This window comes from Pyricularia pennisetigena (genome assembly GCF_004337985.1).
Source record: "Pyricularia pennisetigena strain Br36 chromosome 4 map unlocalized Pyricularia_pennisetigena_Br36_Scf_6, whole genome shotgun sequence".
NCBI classification, from domain to species: domain Eukaryota; kingdom Fungi; phylum Ascomycota; class Sordariomycetes; order Magnaporthales; family Pyriculariaceae; genus Pyricularia; species Pyricularia pennisetigena.
The window spans coordinates 2,024,824-2,050,069 of NW_021940918.1; the positions used below are offsets into that span (position 1 = coordinate 2,024,824).

At 52.6% G+C, this 25,246-nt stretch overlaps 10 protein-coding genes across 10 annotated transcripts; 4 read left to right on the forward strand and 6 right to left on the reverse strand.

Annotated features, from left to right (window-relative positions):
• Nucleotides 1-42: 42 nt before the first annotated feature.
• On the forward strand, nucleotides 43-939 carry PpBr36_06209 (uncharacterized protein; the record flags this gene model as incomplete). The annotated part of the gene is made up of 3 exons (XM_029893356.1): nucleotides 43-94; nucleotides 173-360; nucleotides 454-939. 3 exons carry the CDS (start codon nucleotides 43-45, stop codon nucleotides 937-939), a joined length of 726 nt encoding a protein of 241 aa, XP_029745920.1.
• A 796-nt stretch (nucleotides 940-1,735) lies between these two features.
• On the reverse strand, nucleotides 1,736-4,258 carry PpBr36_06210 (uncharacterized protein; the record flags this gene model as incomplete). The annotated part of the gene is made up of 2 exons (XM_029893357.1): nucleotides 1,736-3,880; nucleotides 3,983-4,258. 2 exons carry the CDS (start codon nucleotides 4,256-4,258, stop codon nucleotides 1,736-1,738), a joined length of 2,421 nt encoding a protein of 806 aa, XP_029746015.1.
• Nucleotides 4,259-9,338: 5,080 nt separating this feature from the next.
• Nucleotides 9,339-10,944, reverse strand: PpBr36_06212 (uncharacterized protein; the record flags this gene model as incomplete). Its single annotated transcript, XM_029893358.1, has 4 exons — nucleotides 9,339-9,516; nucleotides 9,595-9,903; nucleotides 10,024-10,537; nucleotides 10,680-10,944. 4 exons carry the CDS (start codon nucleotides 10,942-10,944, stop codon nucleotides 9,339-9,341), a joined length of 1,266 nt encoding a protein of 421 aa, XP_029746315.1.
• Nucleotides 10,945-12,086: 1,142 nt separating this feature from the next.
• PpBr36_06213 (uncharacterized protein) lies at nucleotides 12,087-14,414 on the reverse strand (the record flags this gene model as incomplete). The annotated part of the gene is made up of 4 exons (XM_029893359.1): nucleotides 12,087-12,393; nucleotides 12,511-13,664; nucleotides 13,911-14,230; nucleotides 14,399-14,414. 4 exons carry the CDS (start codon nucleotides 14,412-14,414, stop codon nucleotides 12,087-12,089), a joined length of 1,797 nt encoding a protein of 598 aa, XP_029746017.1.
• On the forward strand, nucleotides 12,141-14,237 carry PpBr36_06214 (uncharacterized protein; the record flags this gene model as incomplete). Its single annotated transcript, XM_029893360.1, has 3 exons — nucleotides 12,141-12,399; nucleotides 12,517-13,774; nucleotides 13,916-14,237. The coding sequence occupies 3 exons, from the start codon at nucleotides 12,141-12,143 to the stop codon at nucleotides 14,235-14,237; spliced, it is 1,839 nt and encodes a 612-aa protein (XP_029746021.1).
• A 102-nt stretch (nucleotides 14,415-14,516) lies between the features above and the next one.
• PpBr36_06215 (uncharacterized protein) lies at nucleotides 14,517-19,120 on the reverse strand (the record flags this gene model as incomplete). Its single annotated transcript, XM_029893361.1, has 4 exons — nucleotides 14,517-14,980; nucleotides 15,077-15,651; nucleotides 15,745-17,727; nucleotides 17,790-19,120. The coding sequence occupies 4 exons, from the start codon at nucleotides 19,118-19,120 to the stop codon at nucleotides 14,517-14,519; spliced, it is 4,353 nt and encodes a 1,450-aa protein (XP_029746020.1).
• An 817-nt stretch (nucleotides 19,121-19,937) lies between these two features.
• On the forward strand, nucleotides 19,938-20,999 carry PpBr36_06216 (uncharacterized protein; the record flags this gene model as incomplete). Its single annotated transcript, XM_029893362.1, has 1 exon — nucleotides 19,938-20,999. The coding sequence occupies one exon, from the start codon at nucleotides 19,938-19,940 to the stop codon at nucleotides 20,997-20,999; it is 1,062 nt and encodes a 353-aa protein (XP_029746317.1).
• Nucleotides 21,000-21,484: 485 nt separating this feature from the next.
• On the reverse strand, nucleotides 21,485-21,807 carry PpBr36_06217 (uncharacterized protein; the record flags this gene model as incomplete). The annotated part of the gene is made up of 2 exons (XM_029893363.1): nucleotides 21,485-21,662; nucleotides 21,683-21,807. The coding sequence occupies 2 exons, from the start codon at nucleotides 21,805-21,807 to the stop codon at nucleotides 21,485-21,487; spliced, it is 303 nt and encodes a 100-aa protein (XP_029746316.1).
• A 1,227-nt stretch (nucleotides 21,808-23,034) lies between these two features.
• PpBr36_06218 (uncharacterized protein) lies at nucleotides 23,035-23,897 on the forward strand (the record flags this gene model as incomplete). Its single annotated transcript, XM_029893364.1, has 2 exons — nucleotides 23,035-23,062; nucleotides 23,152-23,897. The coding sequence occupies 2 exons, from the start codon at nucleotides 23,035-23,037 to the stop codon at nucleotides 23,895-23,897; spliced, it is 774 nt and encodes a 257-aa protein (XP_029746488.1).
• Nucleotides 23,898-24,004: 107 nt separating this feature from the next.
• PpBr36_06219 (uncharacterized protein) lies at nucleotides 24,005-24,847 on the reverse strand (the record flags this gene model as incomplete). The annotated part of the gene is made up of 2 exons (XM_029893365.1): nucleotides 24,005-24,297; nucleotides 24,370-24,847. 2 exons carry the CDS (start codon nucleotides 24,845-24,847, stop codon nucleotides 24,005-24,007), a joined length of 771 nt encoding a protein of 256 aa, XP_029746318.1.
• Nucleotides 24,848-25,246: the final 399 nt, after the last annotated feature.

The following is a 25,246-nucleotide window of genomic DNA, read 5'->3' on the forward strand; positions in this document are numbered from 1 at the left end:
CATGCTACCAAAGTGGCGCGCAAACACACACGACCAGTTACGATGCGGTTCGGAAAAGTAACCACGCAGACTGCCTTTGCGGCAGCGTCTCTGTGTAAGCCACTACTCTGAGCACATCCGAACGAAAAAAAAAACACCCCCCAGCAGAGACCCTAACGTAGACCATGCCCAGTGCTCGGCTATGCCGGGGCGCAGTACGAAGAGATGATCCCAGGCAGCTTTACGGACGAGGAGACGGGCATCGACTTTGCCAGCTGGTCCGTCTTCACCGGAGCCGGCGGCGTGGGGGAGTTCACGATGGGCATGGCGCTCCCGGGCGACGCGCTAGAGAAAGACTCGACCGAATACATTGGCTATCTTGTAAGGCCCACGTCCCAAAGACAAATGCACCTTGATCGTTGAGCCCGGGCGGGAGGCAGCTAAACAAGTCTCCAAAAAAAAAAAAAAAAAAAGTCGTGCACCAAACCCAGCCAAGCAGAAACAGGCTGGTGTGGCTTCGCGCACGCGGGCCACATGACGACGGACCTGCTGCTGATGGCGTGGCCGCACGAGGGCCGGGTGCTGACGTCGTTCCGCTACACGACGGGCTACCACATGCCGTCGCCGTACGCGGGCGGCAACGCGACGCTGACGCAGATCCGGTCGCGCGTGGGCGACGCCAGCTATGAGGTCGTCTTTCGCTGCCAGGGCTGCTTCTCGTGGCCCGGCGCCGGCGGCGAGGAGGAGTCGGTCCGCACGAGCAGCCCGGACCGCTACGCCATCTTCGGCTACGCCCAGTCGTCCCTCGGTCCCGCCAACCCCGCCTGCCCGGCTGGGTTGACGTTTGGGTTTCATGACAATGGCTTCGCGCAGTGGATTGCCGAGTATGAAGGGGCCGTTAGTGAAAAGTATGACGAGTGGGCAGAGCTGGCGACTGAGACTGTCACGGGGTCTTGTTGAGCGGTGGCGACGGCGACGATTACAAAGGCCGTATCGGAACGTAAAGTCGGCATGCATGTGTTACCGACACCTGGTAGACAAAAAAAGTAGGCAGAGTACATAGTCAATGAGGACAGTAGACGGGTACATCCAAGTTTGGTTGATGATTTGGGGGGGTCATCATGACGCCCTATTTCATTGAACATGGTAATAAAACATCGTAGACTCGTCGCAGAACTCCTGGCATGACGCCACAACTGGTAGCATCATGGACGTCTGTACCAGGAGTTTGCATCCGTCGTTATTGCCCTTTCCGGCAGTTTTGAAAGGTAAAAAAAAAAAAAAAAGAGAGAAACCGAGTAAGAAAACGCCGCAAACCAAAGAAAACAAAAACCAGAAGTAGTCAAGACCTCAACGTTTCAAAACAGCAAATAAAAACCAAGCCAGCTCTTCGCAGAGCTCATTTCACTTTATACCAGAAACACCGACCGCCTGCTAATCCCAAGACCCAGCTCGTTGACGACAAGTCCTCCATAAATATCCAAAAAAGAAAGAAAAAAAAAAAAAAAACGACCTGAAAGCTCAAACATTTAAAAAGAGAAAAAAGCACAATAGTGGAAAGTAGTAATATGAAACGGCAGAGGAAAAGGAAACAGCTCGAGGTTCGAGGTACACGCAGAAAACAAAACAAGTCCATAGGAGAAAGGGAAAGAATGTCCGAACCCAAAGCCAAATAACAGCACAAGCTTAATTAAGAAATTAAAAAGTTGAGCGGCGACGCCTTGTTGTAGAACAATCAACAAGCAGAAACTTTTGTTTAATTCCAGTCGGGCTGCTGGAACAGGGCTTCAAAAGAAAACTCTTCAGAGGTACACTGGTTTGCAGAAACCAGAGACGCATCCCCCAAGGACTCCTGCTTGACAGCAAAAAGCTGGGGGTTGCTTTGATGAACGCCGTCCGTACCGTTCATACCGGTACAGTCCGATACGTTCCTGGGAGTGATGGTAGAGGTCGTGGTGGACGGGCTGCTGAGAATCCCCGAAGACTGCAGCTGAGGCATGCCCATCGCTGTCATGTCCAGCGGGGCACAGATTCCACCATAGGTTGCAGAGGAAAGATGAAACCCCGTCGGGAGGTAGCCCAAGTTGTGCATGTTCAGGTCATGGAATGTCAGGGACTCTGACAGGCTCCGGTTGACCACAGGGAACGATGTGTGGCCATGCGTCATCTTTTCCATATCCGCACCGTGAGCAGCAAAGGGCGCACCACTGTAAAACAACGAGTCTTTTCCATCGAGCTCAGGGTCTTGGTCCTCGAGCTCGGCCTCGACATCAGTTTCCTCGTCATCCGCCTCTGTAGCTTCCTGCTCGCACTGAAAAGGCTTCTCATCGTCACTGTCCGAGACCTTGACTTTGATCTCCTCCATCCACGACTTGAGGACATCCATGGATGGCCAGTCGCCGCCACCGTGACCGGCTCTGCGTTCGGCGTCGGTCTTCTTCGCCGAGCCATCATCCTTGGTCTTGTCCCCAGTATTCCGAGACCGGACGGGCTTTTCTTTGAAATGAGTCCGTCGGAGGTGAGCGGCCGCGTTGTAGTAGGCACCATAGAGCTTCTTGCCTTTGCAGTGCTTGCACTGGTCGAGCGGCTGAACAGGCACGGGCCCCTCGAATTCCGCCGTGGGGTCCGCTGCCCTGGGGTCTCGGCACACCCATTTGCTCGCGGTAGACTTGTGTTTGGCGTCGGTGTGCCGACGAAGCTCATGCTCACCGCGGAACTCGGGTTGGTCAGGACACTTGGTGCAGTGGACCTTGGGGTGCTTCGGCCGTTCGTACTTCTTGGGGGCCGTGATGGCTGTCTTTCCCGGCTTGAGCGGCGTGGCAAACGTAGATGGCATCGCTACCCCAGTCTTGTCTCTGGCCTCGTCGGTGCCACCAGCATCGCTGACAGTCAATGGCTTGGGTTGTAATTTAGGCGCTTTGATGGCATTTTGATTCTGCCTCTTTATGGCCTCCTTGGCCCGCAGGTTGAGCGACTGGTTTGATCTGCTGCTAGCACTGGATTGCGTACGTTCCATACCCGCAGAAGCAGCCTCACATGAAGTTGAAGGAGACACATCGGTCGGGCGGTAGTCAGGCATCTGAGTAAAACCAATGTCGATAGATTGATTGGATTCGGAATGGACCATCGGAGTTGACTGATAGACGGTAGTCGGCGGGTACATCTCACGTGCATGAGACGGACCAGCGCCGATTTGGAAGAAGTCCTGCTGATCTGATGGCGGTGCGGGCTTACCCAGCTTTGGAATCTCGTCAAGAAGCTGGTTGGCATTGTACACGTCTGGTGAGTTGCCGTCTTCGAAAGAGCTCTGCGAAGCAAGACGGATCATTCCGACAGGAAGTTGGCCCATGACGGAAGAGCCATCGTTGGGGATGATACTGTTACGTCTGCTCATGCTGAAGTCCTCCAAGGTTGGCGCCGTGGTCAGCGAGCCGCAAATAGACACTGGCATCTGCTGGGCGATGACATCAGCGTTTTGTTGCATGTCAGGAGTATCAAAATGGACGTATGTGTCGGTTAGTCCATTTCCAAAAGCTTGCAGGTAGTCTTCAATGTCCATCCCGACATCAGGAGCTACAGGGCCTCCAGTGAAGCCTGTGAGAGTCGTAGGTTGGCTGGCGTATGTCCCATCTATTTGCATCGAGTGGCTGAAGAGACTCTCGGAGATTGGCGCCTGATGGGCATCTCTAGAGTAATTTTCTATCATGGACCCATGTCGGTAGTGCTGCTGGACGGACTGAGGCACGGGTGGTGGGGTGACCATTCCGGTGCCGCTGAAGGGAATGGAAGACGTTGGCCTTGTTGAGGATGATCGGTCCATGGGGACCGACTCCCGAGTTGACGTTGGCTGTACGTAGGTTGTCTTGGCTCGCTTCATGGGGTGAGATTCCATCTCGTCGTCCTAGTTTGCAGTTGCGTCAGCTACGAGGCTCTGTAGGTTTAAGATCCCTCAGGCCATCAGTGTCTCTGCAGGACTCCTGTCTACTCAAGGTGAAAAACCTACCGGAAAGGCGCGAGTTGCGGGAATGACAGCAGGCGAAGCCGCCGGGCGGGCTGCAGACTGTCGGCGAGCATGATGTGCTGAGACTTGTGTAGTGGGCTGAGGTCCTTGAGCATCGCTGGGCTGGCAAGATGGAGATGGCGACAGCGGGGACAGCGGAAACGAAGGCGCCGCCGTTGTTGTTGTCGATTTGAGCTGAGCAATCCTCCTGTCGAGTTCACGTCTTTGTTCCTCAAGCTTCTGTAGCTCTAGCTGATCAGCCGAGGAATCAGTTTGCATCTTGTTCGCGACGAGGCGGAAGGTTGTGCAGTGCACTGTGCACTAGGCGGCCGTCTCGAGCTGTGGGCCACTGGTTGGTCTACGTTTTCCAAGTGCTGAAAGCTAGGTTCGTCTCCTATACCAGGATGTTGTGTTGAAAGCCTCGTCTTGTAGCAATAGTGCTTCTAGAACGAAGCGTGGCTCGTATGGCTGATCTTTGCTGACAAGTCGACTTGAGGCTGTTTGTTCCCCACCTCCAGTAGGCAAGACAGGGTATTGCTGGAAGGCGTTGAAAGACGAGGCGAGCGAGTGCAGCAGACCGAGGCTTTTGCCGGTCACAGGGTACTGCAGGAGGCGGTTGATGCCTGCGCAACAGTGATAAAGGCGGCAAATATGAAGCGGAAAGGTAAAAACAGGAGCTGTCGATAGATAGATAGATAGATACTAGGTTCCTCCTCTCATCGGATAGGAAGAAGACCAAATGTGGGGTCGTGATGGCGGACGGTCTGTTATTTATCCAGTCGGTGCCCGATAAGACTTCAACGACCACCTTCATCAAGATGTGGAGAGCGGTGGGAAGCAGAGAGAAGACGAGAGAGGAACGAAAGAGCCGCGGACGAATGATCAGCACAGCAGTGGATGAGAGTGGATTTGGTGGTGCAACAAAAGCATCACCCAGTCAAGACCTGGGCTGGACTTGGGGATCTGCCATGGACCCAATCCAAACTAGATCGGGGGGATCATTGTGGATGGATGACAAGGGTGTGTGCGGCCGGCCATACAGTACTGAGGATGTGTACCTAGGTAGGCGCAGTAGGTAGTTACCTATCACGGATGGGCTTGGTACTCAAGGTACTGGAAGTAATAATGGAAAAGGTTGATTGGTGTGAGGATAGACAGGGGCATGCATGCAGCAGTCGTCGTCGTGCGTGGGAGGGTGATGTTGGGCGTCCTTTCAACCCCAAAAATGAACCACACAAACACACAAAGACTGCCGAGGGGGGGGATTTTGGGTCTGGCCTGGGGAAATGACCGAATATCTCTGTTTGCTTCTCACACCTTACATCGGCTCGACCATCCACCCCATGCCGCCGTGCATACAGTATGCCACTCTTGGGTACACCACCATATCCTGAAAGTTCCCCCCCGGATTGGCTGCGTGTGGGTACATGTAGATAAAATGCAGGTGGCCATCCTGCTTGCGAAGCTGGGCGGGTTCTCAAGTCACTCACTCACTCCCACGCTCCATCAAACAAACATGGGTCTGACAGACAGTGACGCGATGCGATGTAACCCCCGGCGTTCATAGAAGCAAACATCGTTTGAGCACATTGGCCGGTGCATCCAAGTACCTTACTACAACCGCATATGGTCGATGGAGGGTGGTTCCGCTTTCCGATTTGCGAGTGCCGCAGCGCCCTAGCTGCAGGAAAACCCACGGGCAAGTAGCCAGTCGATATGCAAAAAAGCTCCAATGATGGCGTACAGCGGATGACTGCATCTGTGCTGCATGCCAACGGGCCCGACTGGACAAACGAAGGGGAAGTGGAAAAGCAAAATAGAGAAACAAAAAAGATTAGAGATAGTCCCAGATCAAGGACAACTTTGTCACGTGGGCATATTGCCTAGCGTTAAGAATGCAGACGGGCGCAGGGTTCCTCGGCGGCAGGCTGGTGGGACTGATTAAAAGTTACACTGATGGGATTTTTGGATAAATGAAGACCAATACCATCCATCGCTGAGTGATGGTTTCGTGTGTACGTAGTAGGTGCCTAGACGAACGGCATTGTTGTTCAATCCAAAAGTGGAATTCACAAAAACTTGTCGTGAACTTTGATGTAGATTCTTGGACGGTGGGTGGGGAATACCATATAGCCCCTGACGTGTCTTTTTACACCGCTAAATCCAATAGGAAAAGAGGTCATCAAGAAAAGTCGAGCTTACCGGTAAGGTATCCTGACATTAGATTGCAAACGCTATCTATCGAGATCTTTTTTTTTTTTTTTCATCAAAATGTTGGTAGTGGATGTCGTCGACGTATGATTTGCAAATTCCCGGCGGTCAGCAACATCCGGGTGATTGACATCCATCAAAAGTGGGACAACAAGACCCCGCTCAGGGATACTGCCAGTCGAGTGGGGCATCCGATGAGTTGTCAAATCTTGTTGCCTTATTGCCTTAGTTATCAGGCACAAACCGTGATTCGTGATGCATCTTTGTTCGACAGAGTGAGGCGGTCGCCCTGCCTTGCAGCGACTGGCTCAGGAAAAAAGACCCCACCATCCCACAGCATTGTGCCAATCGTCGTCCCCAGCCCACTTTTGCTCACTCGCTCGCACAAAGTACATAGTTCGACCTGGGTCAAGATGGTCTCTCAACTGACTGGCTGCCACCAACCAGTCCAGTTCGATATTCGCTTCTGGCGAACATGAACCTCTATCGGGTCCATCTTCGCCATGGCGAACGAGTCAGGAAAGTGGATTGTCGTCAGGCGGCAGTTAAAATTCCTCATTCCCGCCCTTCATTCTGTATGCCATTCTTCAAGTCGAGCGCTAGTGGAGAGTCAATCAAGCAAAGGGTTCTCGGTCAATTTTTTACATACCACAATAGGATATTTTAGCGAACCAGAGGATTTTCAAAGGCTAAAAGTTGGCGACCTTGAACGCGGTGAGACCTTCGACTTGCAAACACAGCCTCACCAATCGTGGTCCGTCTTGCCGTCATTGGACCTGAGGCCGTTTTTGTACCTCCACATCCGCCGTTCTTAGACTCGGACGTGTAATGACCGGCACTCATCCCAGCCCAATCTCGGGCAGTCACAACAATGATGGGATGAACACCCCATCCCTCAATTGTGTCAAAGTCCAGGCCTGGGTTGCCTCGCCACACCAAAAGAACCTGGTGTGGGTAAACAAAGCTCGTATTCACTTGGCAATGACAGCTCTTACTTCGGGCATCAACGAACATGGACCATAGGCACCCATCCTCGAATCCCCCAAGATATTTGGACTCGACGCCCAACCAAGCACACCCTAATAACTAACTATCCTTGGGATTTTTCTCGCTCTCAATGAAGAAAAACCGGCTGACCTGAAGACTCGTTTCGGCTTGGACATGTGCCGGTTTCCAACCCGATTGCTTGCTCAGAACACAACAACACATCATCGTAGCTGGGCTTTCCAATTAGGGCCAGCGATGTCATGCTACAGCAACTTGTGTGAATCATGACTATAAGGTTCTGGAAGTGGAGGGTTTGAAAGAGCTTCTAGACTTGGCCTTTTTTGTCTAACTTGATGAAAGACCATGTGGCCGCTGTTGATGCCTTACCACGAGCAAACGCAAGACTGAGGTGTCGGCATGTTTGCACCATGCAAGATCGCAATGTCTAATTATATCCCGACTGTCTCGTAGAGGATTGAAACTGATTCTGGAATTCCTTTTCAGAGCATGGTGACGGGCTAACCAATGATGCGCTAGTGTTTGTCCCACTATGGTATTCGGCAGGAGGATTGTCGAATTGCTACTATCATTTACTGCAGTTGTCCCCTGGTCAGGTCGATCATATCAGCAATGCTTACAAAACAAAAAAGACATGCACAGGGCAACTACCTGTTAATCTGCGCTGTGGAAACACCAGTTTGTCTGTCTTCTTCACAGTACACCGATTTATCCCTGAAGCAGTACCTGTGAAGCCGAGGGCGTCTAAACCACTGCACCCAAAAACCATTCTTTCCTTGTTTATAAGATTGCATGGGTACGCAATTCAGGAGAGCTGATACTTGGTTCAATCGGCCTGTACCAGAAGGCACACGGGGTGATTTGCCTTGTCGTCTAGGAAGTAAAAAAAAAAAAAAAAAAAATACTCTTTTACTATACAGAGACATCAGACAACATGCTGCGCATCATCACCAGGAAACCGCGATGCAATTCCCTTGGTATAATTAAGTCATTCTGGAGAACCTGCTAATGAGATGGCTCGAAGTTGAAAGATGGCCAAGCAAGCAAGCAGCCAGCCGACCCGGAGTAAGGTGCTGAGCGTTCTAGGGACCCTTAACAGTGGCGTCATATTACTGCAGGCACAGGTTACGCTGGGCGAGCGCAAGCATTTGCCGGCTACTCCTTGGCAACATTGCCTCATTGGCCAACCCCGATATGCACGCTGAGACTTGGCCGCTGGCTGTTTAGCTGCGATCAGAAAATTTGAGATTGACGATGTTTGGGGCGGCGGCGTGGCAACTTGATGCTATTTTACTCCAAGACTGGTCCCTTTTGTATTGCTTTTCGAGTCTCTGTCCGACAAGAGGGCCGCCACAGAACCCAGGTTCAGGATACTTTTGGAGACGATATGGCTGCTCAGGTAGGTCGGCATTTCCAACAGCGGCAACTAGGGGGCCACTGAGTCTTTTTTTGCTAACATGGCAATTATCTGGACTAGCTGCTGTACTTGCTGACAACCCCTACATGGAGGGCGGGAAAGTCTTCCAAAATTCAGGACCTAATGTATCGGGGACGACATGTTAATAGCCATATCAGCGTAAGAGTCGCTCTCCTGCAGTTTCTACGGCTTGCGAGATAACTGACGCCATCTTCCATCCTGGCTAGTGAACAAGACTATCTATATTAGTCTCACTAGCGAATGGGCCGCAAAAGATGACGGCCAGTGGTTTCCTCCTCGGTGGGACGACTCCCTACTTTGTCGACACTGCCTCCTCCAACCGTGCTCCCGGCCGGCGAGCAGCGAGCCAACTTCTCTTTGTTTGTGTGGTCGCCAATGAACCTCTGCCTAGACAATGCGGTTCGTGGCTACCAAAAGAATACATATAAAACATTAATCAGAACCACAACCTGTCTGGTCCTTCCGGAAAGCTAAAAAAAAGCTAATTAGAACAAGGAGCCTAAGAGAAAGTTTACTTCTCGCGTTGGCCGCCATCAGGTGCTCCAAGATGACCAGGGTTAACTGTAGTATTAATAGCACAGAAACCGACGTCTGGGTGGCAAAAAGCCATACGGGTCTACAAAACTCCATCCCAAGCAACACGATCTGCTGCTTTCGCACATGACAGAACCGGTCGATAGAAAATCGCCAAGTAGCGTCACTGAGCTAACTTCTCGTCTCTCTCTCTGCACCGTTGCTAGCGCCTCTCACAAAGGGCTCCAAGGGAAGCACCTGCGACTGAGGGGTGACGCCGTCGTAGACCCTACCCCACCGCGTGCGCAGCTTTTCGGGCGTCTCCCAGGCGTTTTCGGGGTCGCGCAGCCACAGCCTGACGAGGTGTCGTCTTTTGTTGTTTTCCACGATGGCGGATCAGTATCGAGACTTTCTAATAAGACAAAGCAGAGAAAAAAAATACACTCACTGCTTCTCCACCGTATCCCTGAACCCGTCCCGGGCGTGAAAGACGGCCAGGTTGTTGACGTACTGCATGTCGCCCTTGCGAAAGTCGGTGGCGACGTGGAAGCGCTCGCCGAGGAAGTGCAGGGCGTCCAGGGCCTCGGCCTGCGCCTCCGAGATGGGCGGGACGTCGGCACCGCGCGGCAGGGCGCCGAACCCGACCAGGTACCGGCGGGCGTACTGCAGGAGGATCCGCTCCGGCTGCCTCTCGGACGCGGGCTGGTGGTAGATGAGCGGCCTGGAGAAGTAGCGCTCGCTGGTCGACTTGTCGAAGCTGATCCGTTTGCAAACAAGGGGTGAGGATATGTCAGCGCTGTTGCCGTCTTTTCTTTTTCAGGGTGGTCATTTTCATGGAGAAACCGATAAAAGAGAAAAAAAAAGGGGCGGTGCATACTTTTCAAGCGGCCAGTCCGTAGCCAGCGTGTGGATAAGATCCGGCCTCGTCCTCGCCAGCTCGTTGTAGACCCGCCACGTGCTCGCCAGCTTGCTCGCGCCACCCTCGGCGGCCTCCCCCAGGGCGAACAGCGAGACGATATCGCCGCTGTCGGTGTGGAAGACTTGCTTGTCCGCCGTGTAGGCAGGGCTTCCTATGCTGACCTTGGCCGTCTGCTGCTGCTGCTGCTGCTGCTGGAGCTGCAACGTCAGATCCTTGACGTGCGACAGAACAACGTCGGCCTTGGTGCCGTTAAAGGTCGAGTCCTGGCGACCCCTGACGGCTGCAATGTGCGAGGAGATGCCGGCGTAGATGATGATGTTTTCCTCGCGCGTGTGCTTGTCCACGTCGACGCCGCGGATCACGAAGAAGCCGTGGCCATTGTGCAGTTCCTGTGACAGGCGACGCAGCTCGGGGCGGGTTTTGGGCAGTGGGAATGTATCTGCGTCTATGTGGCCCAGGGGCAGGTTTAAAGCTGCGGGGGGGATTTTGTGTCAGTTTTTTTTCTTTTTTTTTTTTTTTTTTTTTTTTTTTTTTTTTTTTTTTTTTTATTCGTTGTGAAAATGTAAATCCATCTCCATGTCGTGGTGCATTACTACGAGGGCCACCGAACTTACACTTAAAGTGCCTCACGGCATCGTCTATTTCTGCTAGCTGTTCCTCGTTCAAAACATAAGTCCAGTCGTAGGACTGCCCGACGGTTTGACCTTCCCAGACCAGGCTGCCTTGCAACTGAGCAGGGAAACCTTTGGGTAAGGTTTTTTGCAGGTGGTCCTTTTCTTCCTTTAACCTCTTGGCTGTACGTTGGTGCCATTTTTCAATGTCCGGGGCGTATTGAATATCGGGCTGCACGGCTGGGGGGAAGACTGCAGCAGTGGCCATTGCGTGTGTATATGTGTGCAAGTCCTATTTTCTTTCTCTTTTCTTTTTTTTTTGTTTCTTTCTATCTTTGAATCACTGATAAGGGACCCTGGTGCGCAATCATTTGCTTCTGTTTCCGGCCTGCAGAAAAATGTGCCCGTAAAGTCGCTTGGCCAAACAAGGATCGAGTTTAGCATACCGATCAAATATATTCCAAGTCTGGGCGTTGTTGGTGTTCCAATCGGCATGGGTGCCAACGGGCACACAATCGATGGCGTGATCAGAAAAGGGTATTTCATTTGGGGATCCCATGCTGCGGGGAAAGCCTTCTCCTCACTTTCGCCATGAGGGTTCAAAGTGCTTGGTACTACAGTAGGGAGTCAAACAATCAGGTAAAGTCAATTGGGGGCGTTTTTGAATCTCGTCTTGTGTGTTTTGTCCAAGGATCTCATCAGACTTTGGATGGATGGCGTGTACGGTTTGGACGTGGGGTGGTGGTCCCTTTTGGGAAGGTCTCACAAGTGATAGACAAGCTACAAGACGCAACCGTCGTACGCCAAGTCTTGATTGTCCTAGGAACCGTAGCCTGTGCTTCTTGATGCACGATAATAACCCATAGAGGCAAGAACCTAGCCTTGGCTACAACTTCCACCTATTAGGATAAAGATGAACTTTTAGAGAACAACCACCTATCTGTGGTCTGTATCGTGATAGGACTTGCCAAGTCTTTGGCAGTTGCTAGGGTGTACTCAACAATGCAAGCGGTAATGTTGGCCGCCGACACCAACCGGGGTTACACTCTTTTTTTTTTGTTTTTATCGATTGTGCAATAGCATCCTGGATATTGTCGAATCATACTTTATGGTAGCTGTGCTTCTCGCCAAGACTGCTACGAGACGAATTTTGCAATAAAACAAAAAATAAATGCCAAGTTCTCTCACCCACCCCCTTGCTGTTAATGTATACACACCTTGCAAAGCCTGTCTGTCTTATCATTTTGTGTATGGTACTGGTATAGATAGGTATGGTGACATAGAAGGGGGGCCCCCTAGGGTGAGCCCTTTTCATCGTCTTCTTGGCAGCCCCTTATAAACATTGCACCATGTCTACCTCGCACCCGTCAGCGCGGCCTCTCGATTATTCCGCCTGCAACTCTAGCTGCGTCACACACAGCAAGCACCTAGGTAGGTCAGGTAGCCAGCGCGGAGCAGCAACCAATGGCCATCAAGTTTTGGTCTAGAAACGCCACGGCAGCCGATGCGGCGGCTGATGCTTCCGACTCGGAGCCATCCGTGGTTCACGACGGCGAGCTCGCCTACACGAGAGTCAAGGCCGGCAATGGCTCGAGTGCGGCGTATCAGGAGGCCGTCGGTGCTCCGGTCGAGAGCAAGTCGCCGCTGGGATACCACGTGGGCTGGATGACCATCATTTTCCTCAACGTCAACCAGATGATTGGCACGGGCATATTTTCTACGCGTGAGTCTTGATGCTTTTTTTCTTTTGTTTAACTGACCACACGTTAGTTGAAATTGCTAAAAACTTGACAAACATAAAAAAAAAAAAAAAAAAAAAAAAAAAACATCTTACCCACAGCTGCTACCGTACTCAACAGGACTGGCTCGGTCGGTCTGGCTCTGATCTACTGGCTCATCGGAGTCATCATGGCCATCGCAGGCGTCTGCATCTACCTGGAGCTCGCATCGTACTTCCCCAACCGCAGCGGCGGCGAGGTGGTGTACCTGGAACAAGCCTACCCGCGCCCAAAGCACTTCTTCCCCATCGCGTTTGCGGTGCAGTCGGTGATCCTGTCGTTCAGCTCCTCCAACGCCATCGTGCTGTCTCGGTACGTGTGGCGCATCGCCGGCGTGACCCCGACCGAGTGGGAGATGAGGGGCGTCGCCATCGCGGCCTACACGCTGGCCGTGGTCTGCGTGGTGGCGCACAACAAGTACTCGCTCTGGGCGACCAACGTGATCGGGGCGCTCAAGATCGCGACGCTCGTCTTCATCAGCATCACGGGCTTCGTGATCCTGGGCGGCAACGTCGGCCGCGTCCCTGACCCGCACCGCAACTTCCGCAACGCCTTCGAGGGCACCACGACCGACGGCAACAGCCTGTCGGTGGCGCTGGTCAACATCGTCTTCTCCTACACGGGCTATTCCAACGCCTTCAACATGGTCAACGAGATCCGGAACCCGATCCCCAAGCTCAAGAGGCACGCCACCGCCTCGGTCCTCGTCGTGTCGGTGCTGTACATGCTCTGCAACGTCGCCTACTTTGCCGCCGTATCCAAGTCCCAGTTCGCCGCCTCCAGGGAGATCGCCGCCGCCGTCTTCTTCACCGCCGTGTTCGGCAGCGGCCCCGCCGAGACGGCCCTCAACGTCCTGGTCCTGCTCAGCGCCTTTGGCAACCTGCTGGCCGTCCTCATCGGCTCCTCGCGCATGATCCGCGAGATCGGCCGCCAGGGCGTGCTGCCCTACACCGACTTTTGGGTCTCGACCCGCCCCTTCGGCACCCCGCTCGGCCCCTACCTGCTCAAGTGGGCCGTGACCTTTGTCATGATCGTCGCGCCGCCCGCCGGCGACGCCTTCCAGTTTGTCGTCAGCCTCAAGACCTACCCGGACGGCGTCTTCCACCTGGCCATGGCCGTCGGCGTCTATCTGATCCGCCGCCGCAGGAAGCGGGCCGGCCTGGGCAGGTCCGAGTTCCGGGCCTGGGACTTTGTCCTCGTCTTCTTCATCCTGCTGCAGGTCTACATCATCGCCATGCCGTGGTGGCCACCAAAGGGGGGCATATACGCCGGCGAGGTCAGCTTCTTTTACGCCACGTACTGTCTCGTCGGCATAGCCATGTAAGTACAAGTAGAAAAACAAAAAAAACTCTGATCTTTTTTTTTTTTTTTTTTTTTTTTTTTTTTCCCCGGNNTCCCCGGGCTCCGGACCGCACTGACAATTTCACTTTTTCTTTTCCCTCAACCCGAAACAAACAACAGCCTCGCCATATGCGGCATCTACTACTACTTCTGGATGACGCTCCTCCCCAGGTGGCGAGGCTACCGCATCCGGACCGAGATCCAGGACGTCGACGAGGGCTCGGGCGCCAACACCCACAGGCTGGTGCGCGTGCCCCTGGCAGACCTGGACGAGTGGGACGCGACGCACGACGAGGCCGGGTTCCTGCGTCGAAGGCCCGTCGCCGCCGCCGCCGCCGCCGCCGCCGCTCAGAGGACCGCGTCTGATACTTCTTCTCGCGCCGAGGGTGTCGACGGCGTCGATGGCAAGGACGTGGTCGTCTCTGGGAAGCAAGACTTTTGAAAAGAAAAGAAAAGAAAGAAAGAAACTTTTACCCTGATGAGCATTTTCTGTTCTTTGTCTCCTGCGGATACCCTACCTGGCTATGGTCTCGTGTTCCTTTTTAGTGGCAGTTTCGCTTTTTGTATGCCTTGGCGGCGCATCACTCTAAATCTGAAATTTACTTATTTTTTTGCTCATGTTGATCTGTGATTTTATTATTATTGACCACTAGACAGTTGCATGTATGCAATGAAACCTAGTTCAGCGCTGCAGTGAACCCGGTCAGCAGAATGCAGCCAGTCAAGATGGCAGGACTTCCAGGTATTCCACGAGCCGGGGCGTCTTGAGCTCATCTATTATCCCACGGAGACTTTCTCCCCGCAGTCCAACCGTGTCGATACCGACCCCATGTGCAAGCAATGACCTGGCCAGACTTTTGAAGCCAAGCACTGCTGCATTGCAAAGAAGATCCGCCATCATCTGGTTGTTTCTGAGAGGTTCCACGTGCCTTGTCTTGCTGAGTAGGACTTCTATAAACTCGTAGAGCACTCCCTCCGTCCTAGACTTCAAATGTGCACAATCCAAGACATCGTCTAGTAGCACCACGTTCGCCACGAAAGGAACCAATGCACAGTTCGAGCTGTCCTCTTCGTAAAACTCGATGGCGCCAGATGCCGCCATGGCTTGGAGAATATCATCGATATAATCAAGATAATCTGCCGGGAATTCGTTGAGTTCTTGAGGCTGCGGCCTCCGGCCGAAAACTGTTCAAAAATAGCCAGCCAGTCAGGTGTCAGAAACGGGGTGTCATACAGCTAGCGCTAGAGTCTAATATAAAAAGAAATCGGTTTGTTACTTACGTTCGGGAAGACAATTGAAGCAGACTCTTTCCCAAAACGTCAGCCCTACTGGGCTTTTGCTTGAAACTACCCTTGGAGCAAGCAAAACCTTGAGGACACAAGAACGGGTTTTCTTGTTCGGGATACGAATGGGATCACGGAAGCTTGATTGCTCGCGAGCGTATTCGAAGAAGGAATCAATCCAGCTTTCGAACGCTGTCAATCCCCTCCTGTTGAGCTTCACAAGCAAATCGTCGTCGATGCCGTTTAACTGCTCCAGCGTCTTGACAAAGTCTGGGGTGACGTGGGGACTGAGAAAGTGGTACACAGTCCCGCCGTCCCTTGCGATGGCATCGGGGCACACGGCTCCGGCTTTTTCGAGCTCCTTCAAAATCGAGGGCTCGTTGGCCCACTTTGCTGCCATGTGAAGTAGTGGCACATCGCTGGCAAAGGATAAAGCATCATGTGAACACAGTTCAAGTATCTTCGTGCAGGCTTGAAATGCACTTTTGGAGCCTTGGTAGTTCCCCAGAGCCTCTGCCAAGGGTGTGCGTCCCCCCGTGGTGGTGGAACGCAGGCATGACAGAGGGGCGGGACTGCATTCGAGATGTTGGCCGCCGTCAGATCCTGAGGTGAGTTTTTTTTTCTTTTTTTTCTTGAATTTATAAGCAATGTGAGGGCAAACTTACTCCAGTTTGGCGAGAGCCTCCAACATTTCCACGTCATGATTATACGCAACAACGTGCCACAGAGTTCTGCCATCTGCGTCGCGAGAACCGAGGTCGGCACCAAAGCGCAAAAACATCTCAAGCACCACGGGCGACTCCACCAGGTGCAGAGGTGTCCTTTCTCTGCCGTCCCTGGCACTGACATCGGCCCCGAGGTCCAGGAGAGCCTGGATCCACGAGATTATGCCTGGCGATGGTCGGGCAACCTCGGCAAGCAGATGAAGGGGTGTCTGCAAACTATCTTCCCTGTTGAGCCATTTTTCATTGCTAATCGGCTCGACAAGGGGCTTGTTGACAGGTCGACGTGGATCTTGGAGCAGGCGCTTGATCCAGTCAACTCGAAGTCTCTTATGGGTTCTTGCCCAAAGACTCATAAACTGCCAGTCTTCACAGCGGATTGGACGGTCAACGTCCATGCGAACGCACTCAAGCTTGTTCTTGTTACCAAGTTTCCACGCCAGCTGCACAAGATATTTTGCTGTACATCGATCCGATGAGCGGTGGTCCTTTTCACCATCGTCGTCCTCTTCGTCCGTGCCGTCTTCATCGTCTGACTGGTAATAAGGGTCCTTGGCATGGGCAACAGCATCAACGTCCAATATGTCTTCGCAAACGGCGTTTTGAAAGTCCGCAAACCTTCCTGCATCCAGGCGTTCAAGAGCGGCTGCAAACGATCGGGTGTGTAGGATGTTACGTCCATAAGGCCTGGAAGGGAATTTACTGAGAATGTTGAAAAATACCTTCTTGTTGTCTCGAAGCTCAGCACAAACCAAAAGTGCATGCGCGGCCAAGGATGGTATGCGACCCCGCTCCTCGGGGTTAAGTTTACGTGTGAGCAAATAGGCTATTGTACCTTTCACGTCTATACTCGTGGGTCCGGTCAGAGTAGAAACTGTCATCAACGCACGAGGACCAATGAGGGCAAGTTGTAACAGGTTCGACGTCGATTCTTGCTCGGAAGTGTACAACCGAGGGAAGAGCTGCTTGCATTGTTGAAGATGCGCCTCAAGGTCTGCAAGCATGGGCGAGAGACCAAGGCTTACAGCTATATCCAAAGGAGTGTGCGCATTTTTTCGCCAGATGCCTTTGTTTCCTGTGGTATCTTCAGACGACAAGCTTTGGAGCCTCCCGTGACCCTTGTTCACGCAGTGGGTGCGTAAATATGCATCCAACCAGTTCAGAAAGTTATAGTGCTCTTTGAACAGCTTCAATAGCGGCGGCTGCACATAACCTAGAACACGGCTACCGATGGATGGCCACCATGCAGCTGCAAATTCGAAGAATGGGTGCTTGAGCCGGGTCGCCTCTGTTTGACGCCTGTCGCGTTTGACACTATGATCTGACATGTTGAGGAAGCGCAGACAGGCAGAAGTAAGCCATGTTTCGCCCGGTCTAGAGTCAAAATCGCCCAGATTCTTCAGAGCAAACTCTACAAGGCTGCGGTTGTGGATACAGTAACGGTATGATTCCGTGGTATCGACATGGTCAGCCCGGCGTTGGTCAGTAGGGGCCTTGACCTGTACCTCGTGGGCAAAGAGATCAAGAAGCCAAGAGTATTGACTTTCAAGTTCATAGGATGGTATGAGCGTATCCAGTGACTCTGCGTCGGGATCCGAGGATACAGACAGCCCTTCAAAGAATGCTCTCTTTGAGCATGCCATACTGGGCGTCTTGGATCCTTGCTTTGTTATGACAACCAGCCACTGGAGAGCTCTCTTTAATGTATTGTAACGTTCTTCAACAGTCGGAGGAAAGTCAATGACAGGTCGTATTCCTAGCTGCAAGCTTGAGCCGCCAGACTTGATCAGGTCGACCACAGCTTTGTACAACTCTTCCAGGTGGGTGTATCCCAAGAAGTTTGGTTGATCTAGGGCGGCCAAAGATGAATGCCCAAGGCGATCTCTGGTCTGCAGGTACCACAAGCGGCATTTTAACAACTGGAAACTACAGTAGTGCAGGTTAGCGAACTGAGACAAAAGGAGCCTCTTCAGATCAAGTCAACTCACTGCACGTCAGAATCGGATGGACTGATGCCAGACTTCAAGACCAAAGACTCCAGCTTCTCTGGTGCCATGTGAGAATTGAAGGCGCTGTCGTCATTCCGAGCAGCAATCTCCCTAATGCAGGCTTGAATGTCGCCAAGATTCGAGCCTATCTCACAGACGATATGTTCTGCTGCTTTGGCTTCAAGTCGATTGCGGATTCGGTCACATGTTTCAAGGGGTAGTGGCCGGCTAAGCACGAGAATCTGGAGGCCATTGCATTCAAGAAGAATCTCAAGTAGCTCGCAAGCAATGTCGGGTATCAGTCCGTCAAGTCCATCCAGGACAATGTAGGATTTATCAGGCAGGCTGAGAAGGGTCTTGACCAAGGGAACCAGCAACCGCACGTCTCTGAGGCATGAGAGTTCCGGGTAGAGTTCTTGGTCGAGTTGAATCTCACGGGCGAGCATGAAGTCCAGATAGGCTTGCCATGCCTTTGGATACTGGGTCAGCATCTGAAGTGTCAAAGGCTGCAGGATGTCACGAAGCTCGTTTGCTTCAAAAGGATCGGCGAAGTGGTAACATAGCGGCACAGTATGCGTCGCGACTCGCTTGCTGAGCTGCTCCAACAGGGTAGCGGTGAGGAAGGTTTTCCCACAGCCTGCAGATCCCGAAAGCAAAGCAAAGCGATGATCTCCCCTGAGCCACTGCTGGACGACATCGATTCCGATTAGCCACTCGCCGGTTCCTTCGCAGCGTTGCTCAAGCAGCCATTGTAACTTGAGGTTGCTGTGGTGATACTCCCAGTTCGACCGAATCAGGTGCTGGGCCTCAGGGGGAGCGCGATTAGCTATGATGGTAAACGCATGGTCGTCTTGCTCGCGGGGAGCGGCTGTTGATGGCAATGAACGCGACAGTGTCCCAACCGCTACAGTCCAGGTCGTAGAGTAAAGAGTTATGTCGAATCGGGTTAGAACAACCAAGAGGTCATCGTGGACGCGCCTCAAGTTGGCGGCTCCAGGGAAGTTTCCTTCCCTCGATGCTACGTCATCTTGCCACTGATCTTGAAGGCTGCCGAGTATATCTGCACAGTGGCTCAAGCAGGTGAGTTTGGCGTTGCTTGTAGGATTCCTTTGCGGCGACTCGTCGCTGAGAGTTTGTAAATGCAGTAGCAAGGAATGAACAACGCCAGTCAGACGGAGGAGGAGGCCAGTTAGGGCTTGGAGATCAAGTTGAAAGGGATCAGTCAGATGCGTCTTCGTCTGATGGTGCAGCAGTCGATAAACCGACCCAGCTGTCTGCGCAAGATCCCTGACATCGTCGAGAACTGTCGGAGACAAGGATGGTGAGTCCATGCTCACAAGTGAACTTGGGCGAGATGTATGGGCATTCAATTATTGATGCAGAGCATAACACTTGAGGGGGGCTGATAGTTGAAGTGAGGGAGGAGCTGTTCGGATGATGGTTCAAAAGGTCGGGGAAGCAGAGAGGTATTTGCGGGGCATTCCAGGCATTTGCACCACCATACAATACTGTCATACTGTGATAACGTGGTTTCTAGGGGTTTTTTTTTTTTTGTTTTTTAGGGGGATCTAGGCCCTGTGTAACAGTGTAAATTTGAACGGTCATACCTGAACGAGAACAATACTACAAACTACTGGCTGTCCATGCCTCTTGTCAACGCTGCAATATGTTGTAAAACGTCGGAGGGGGAAAAAAAAAAAAAAAATCAAATCAAATCAAAAACTGCAATTCGCTCTTTTTCAACCCTAGACACTCCCAACCCCCTACCATGACATGAGCAGCCGCTGCAAACCCGTTTTCGAACAGATTTCGTTTCAATGTCGGCATTTCGAAACGTGGAAATAGTTCGTCCAATCTCTGGATCGGTACCTGCAATTCCGGACTTGCATGAACAAATCTTTCGCAACTCTAAGTGTATTTCGATTTAACTCAATGAAATACTTTGCTGTGTGTGCATTTTCGCATCAACAAGATCAGAACTAGATGGCATCTTGCAGGATACACTGCCTAATAGACTATTCACCGGCTGGCATGGTGTTTTGTTGAGTGACATTTTATATCATACCGACTCGACTAGGCTAGACTGAGACTCTCGGGCATAAAATCAGTGGACAAGTGAGCTCAGTGCTCTAATAGCTTCTTCCCGCCATGCACTTCTCCACCTTCACCTCACTGGCTGTGATTCTGGGCGCGGGCGTCCCCTCTTTGGCATGCGGAATCAACAGAGCTGCCGACCAAGGTCCCGGTCCGAGCCTCGCCCTCTCTCGGCGTCACATCAGAATGTCAAAACGCCAGACTCGCCCGCCGGGGACTGATCCTCTCAAAACTCTCCGCATACTCAACCCACATCCGGGAATCTTTGCCTACTACGACGGCCGTACAGGCGAACGATTTCATTCGGATCAGTCCAACTGGCTTGACGATGGCGCCTTCACCCTGGGAGTTTCCACATACTCCATCGTGTCGGGCGACACGGCCCTCCTCTACGATGCAGCCATCACCGAGTCGCACGCACAGGCCATGATCACGCACTTGAAATCCATGGGCGTCACCAAGACGACCACGGTCTACAGCCACTTCCACACCGACCACGTCGCCGGCGCCGGCGCCCTGCAGCGCGCCGGCACAAACTTCACCGGCCATGAGCTCACAGTGAGCACGCTGAAAAGTCAGGCTGCAGACTACGCCGCCCTGGACCCGCCCATCCCGAACGTCTTCCCGCCGACCACCACCTACAAGGACGTGGCGACGGTCCAGGTCGGCAACCGCACGGTGGAGATGCACCACTTCCACATCCACACCACCGACGGGACGGTCCTCTACCTCCCCAAGGAGCAGATCCTTTTTGCCGGAGACACCCTGGAGGACACGGCAACCTTCATCGCCGAGCCCGGGTCCATCGACACCCACGTCAAGGAACTCCAGCGCATGGCGACGCTGCCGATCGCCAAGATCCTGCCGGCCCACGGCAGCCCGGACCGTATAGCTGCGGGAGGCTACGGGCCCGAGTTCATCAACGCCACCGTGCGCTATCTCAACGCCGTGAACTCGCCAGTCGCCGAGCCACCTGCCTGGAACCAGAAGCTGGAGGAGGTGGTCAAGGATGACGTCGCCGCCGGCAACCTGATTTACTTTGCGCAGTACGAGGAGGTTCACCGGTCCAACGTGCAGGGTATACAGCAAGTGAGAAGCGGCGGCGGTCAAGAGTAAGCGCGTCATGCACATGTTTTGCATGCCACTGTTCTTATTATATCGCCAGTCGCTTGTACATGCTCCTGGAGAGCTGCATTTACTTCTCCGTGCCATTATAATATACGTTTTTATATCTACGTTTTCTATATACCTAAATATACAACCTGTTAGCCACATATTATACGTGAGATCATGATTGATAATGATAGATTGTATAGCTTGAGCTGCTGAAAAAACGAATTGACCTGGACAAGCGACGTGGCTTATTGCTAACAAGTCCTTGTCATGGCGTCCGCAGCTTTCGATTCTCGAGCGTTTTCTGCCAGCTTCTCGTCCTTTATTAGTCACTCGACGACTAATCATTTAGTCATTGGGAAACAAAATGCTCAACCGGCGTACCATCAGATGAACGTTCCGATGCAAAAAGCAGATTCATTCTCATAAAAGTACAACTTGCTAGAAACAGGCCCCTACCCTATTTATGACATGGGGCACGATGCCCCTCATAAACCTACAACGCACCGCCCAGCTGGGAAGAAGTAGCTGTTCATGGCGTTGTTCGGCTTGAGCGGGAACATGATCCTGGCCCAGTCCGCGCCGTTGAACACGGCGTTTCCGTGATCGGTCCGCTCCAGTCCCCCCATGTCCGACCCGTTCCCTTTTGAACTTGGCCTCTGTGACCTGCCATCCTAAGATTCCACCTATCATCCTTGATGGGCCCGTCGCCCGGCGATATTGCCTCGAGGTTTTGGCTTTTGGAGGCCGCTGCCTCCAACCCGGAATCGTCATATCTCAAGCCGTGAGAACCGTGAAAAATGTGCAACATGGTGTCTACGAGAATGTGTCAAAGGTAGCAAGCTGGAAGATCAACCCCCGGGTCTGTTGAGAACTTCACACGAAGCCGCAGGTGTCAGGAAGTATTAGCAAGTTGAATGGCACCGACAAAAGTGAAAGTGCAGGGCAACATTGCTGCTCATCCATCCTGCCAGCCACACAAACTTCTTCGAGATCAAAAAGAGAATGCATACGGCCTGACATGGTTCACTGCTTTGCTCGTACGATGTGCAATCAATCGACCGCAGCCTCTGCCGCTTTTCCCGTCTTAAAGTGTACAAGATTGCAATAAGCACTTTGAAATGTTGGAGGTGGTTGCAGGAACAATCTTGCACGTGTATATAGCCAAGATCTTTGTAGGAATCTAAGCTGACTGCCCTTTGTAGACCTGTGGCGCGGTGAATATTCGATGATTGTACCCAGCCGACTGGCAACAACACGAAATAAAAGGGGCGAAGCCGTCATGGCTTGGGGGAGTGCATCACAGCTAGGCCATGTGTGTTCATTGGTGAGAGTGAGAAGATCTATCTCTTCGGGGGTTAGACAAGCCTCAATGCTGACAGTCCACCATACAGGGACATTTTGTCCAAAAGGCAAGTCAAAATAAAAAAAGAATTTGATTGTGACTGCTTATTCTGGCGAGTCTTGACGTTTTGGTTCTTGATAACAACCCAAAACAAAATCTTCTGTATACAATGCAGAACGGCAAAAGTGAAAGGCATTGCGGTTTGTGTGGATCGAACACACGACCTTCAGATATTCTGTGGGCTGAAGTGGACTTCAGTCTGACGCTCTCCCAACTGAGCTAAACCCGCTATTCCTTATTGGGACGCAACTCCCTGAGTCTATCCTATCAACATTACAATTTCTTGGCGGAGACTCTCAACCTAGGTAAAACATGGGCAGCGGAGCCATCCCGATGCGGGGGCTTGGCTTCATAACCCATTATCCAACATCTCCATCCCTTGGTTCCGATGGCGGGGCTGCTGTCAGTCATAGATTTTTGGGTTTTCGCACACGTATGGCTGACTGGAGCATCATAGCACGCGTCGCTACTTGGTGAGTTCAAGATAAATATGCAATCCTGTCTTGTCCTCGTCATGGTCGTGTAGCTTCAACCCCTGGGCTGCACTCTCATCTCCTTGTGGGATGCATACCTCGGCTAATGGAGAAACCCAAGATTTGTCCGGTGATACATCTCGTACCGAGCTCCATCAACATGTCAACCTCCGGAATTAGTTTTACTGGTGAGACGGAACCCCCGATCCATCCGGGGAGTAGGCGGAATCGTGCAACATACTAACCGATCACCGTCATCCATGATGCTCTCTTGCAGTCTCGCCTTGCGAGACCAAGGATGACATCATCCAAGGCCACCGCATCGCAACCGCGACCTTTGGCCGGCAGACCAACGACAGGATCTGGCAGGGCTTCAACCCGGGCTGGGACACGCCCGAGGGGGAGGCTGCGGGCGCCCAGCGCTTCGTCGAGCGGTGGGAGAAGTCGCAGGCCGCCGACCAAAAGGACGAGCAGGGCCGCCCCTTTGTCGTCTTCCTTAAGGCGACCGCCCCAGACCCCGAGGACGGGAAGCCCGTCGTCGCCGGCTTGGCCATCTGGGTGCAGGCCTCGGCCGTTGAGGGCAAGGGTGCGGTCCCCGTGTTGGACGTCGCTGAGGCGCAGGACCTGAACCAGCTCTGGCCCGGAAACGACACGGAGCACCAGTACCTGCGGCAGGCGGAGCGGGGTCTGCATCGGAGGAGAAACGAGGTCATTCGGGAAAAGGCTACCCAGGACCCACCGGCGGTGTTTGCCTTGGACATGTGCGTGGTGGACCCTAGGTTTCAGCGGCGCGGCATCTCACAGTCGCTGGTGCAGTGGGGGATCGATGAGGCGAGGGCCAGGAACGGACTTGAATGCGTTACGGAAGCGTCAAGCATGGGTCGTGGTTCATACGCCAAGCTAGGCTTCAAATGGGAGGGTGAGAAAGCTGTGGACATGGACTATGGTTTTGATGATAGGTTCAAAGATCGACCGGCACCGCCAAACTTGTTCATGCGGACAGGTTCTTTGACAAAGAGCTGATTCATCATCTCCAATCAACCTGGACTGAGCAATGAAATCTGAATTTGGATCAGAGAAGTATAAAGCCACCATCCCAACTACATTCTCTCTGCCTTGAATGTTGTTCTTCAACCTCTCCACACAGCCGGGCCTGGTGCAACATACGATGCAGGTGAGGTTGCGACAGTGTTCAGGTTAACCAGAATTCCCGGATCTGCGCTCCTATAAGCCCCTGGGAATGCAACAAGTGGGCCGGGAGTGCCGCTCCCGCCGCCGGACACGTTGATCTGTGAGCAAGACAGATAGAACTGTGCCTTGTTGGCCTGCGAAGCCATGTGCAGAGCAATGTGTTCCACACGCAAAAGGTACTCTCCATTGGGGATATTCTTGGGAATGGTGGCTGGCACCAGCGTGTATTCATCTGCGGAGACATGCACATATCAGTCTATCTGTTTTGCGATTTAAAAACGCGCAACACCATCTCATTACTTACTCTGCCCGGGCCAGAAAAGTTGCTTGTTGTTGTCTACCTTGGGTGTCTCGCTGCTGTATATCTTGAACCAGACTGCTCCAGACCCATCCCAAGTTTTGGCACTTTGTCCTGTTGGAACCTTGGCCATGTAGTACTGCGTTGGGCCTGGATGGTTAACCTGTTGAGTAGAAACATAATGAACAGTTGCTCCGGCAGGTACCTCGGCGACCTCGGGGGCATTGTGGGACTGGTAGCAGCGTATGTCGGCAACGGTAGGATTCTCAATTCCTTGCTTGCTCTGGGCATTCTTGGTCATACGCGTTGCAGTCCAATCCGCTGCTTCAGCCTTGCCGTTGACAACCAGGCGAGGAAAGGTATCTGCATTGAGTTTGTAAGCCGAAGCCTTCCAAGGGTCATAGAAGATACAAGTAGGGTAAAAATTCTTACAATGTGCTTGTGCCGCTGCTGCCAAGAGCAGCAGAGTAATGAGTCGCTTCATTTTTACTGCAATTTTGAACTTCAAATTGCTCCGGGTGGCTTATTGCTTCCGAATCGGTCGTTTCTTATCTTGAGGGCACCTCTTAGGCGTCTTGAGGTGGCTCACGAAGCCGCTTTTATATCCCAATCATTCCAAGCAAGATTCTCGGTGTAAATTTCGGTACTCGGTGCCCAGTTTGAGGATATACTCCTTCAATCATCGTTGACCACTCAAGAGTCTGGTATTGATGGCTGCTAATATAGCAAATGGAAGATGAAGTCCCGATGATCAACCCCGGCAGCTCCGAGTTTGTGTTTAGCCGACCATTCATATGCTCATTCTTCAGTCAATATCGCCCAATCTATATCTGGGGAAGTACCTACCCGCTGGTGCATGAAACCGGACCATACATCTGCTGTA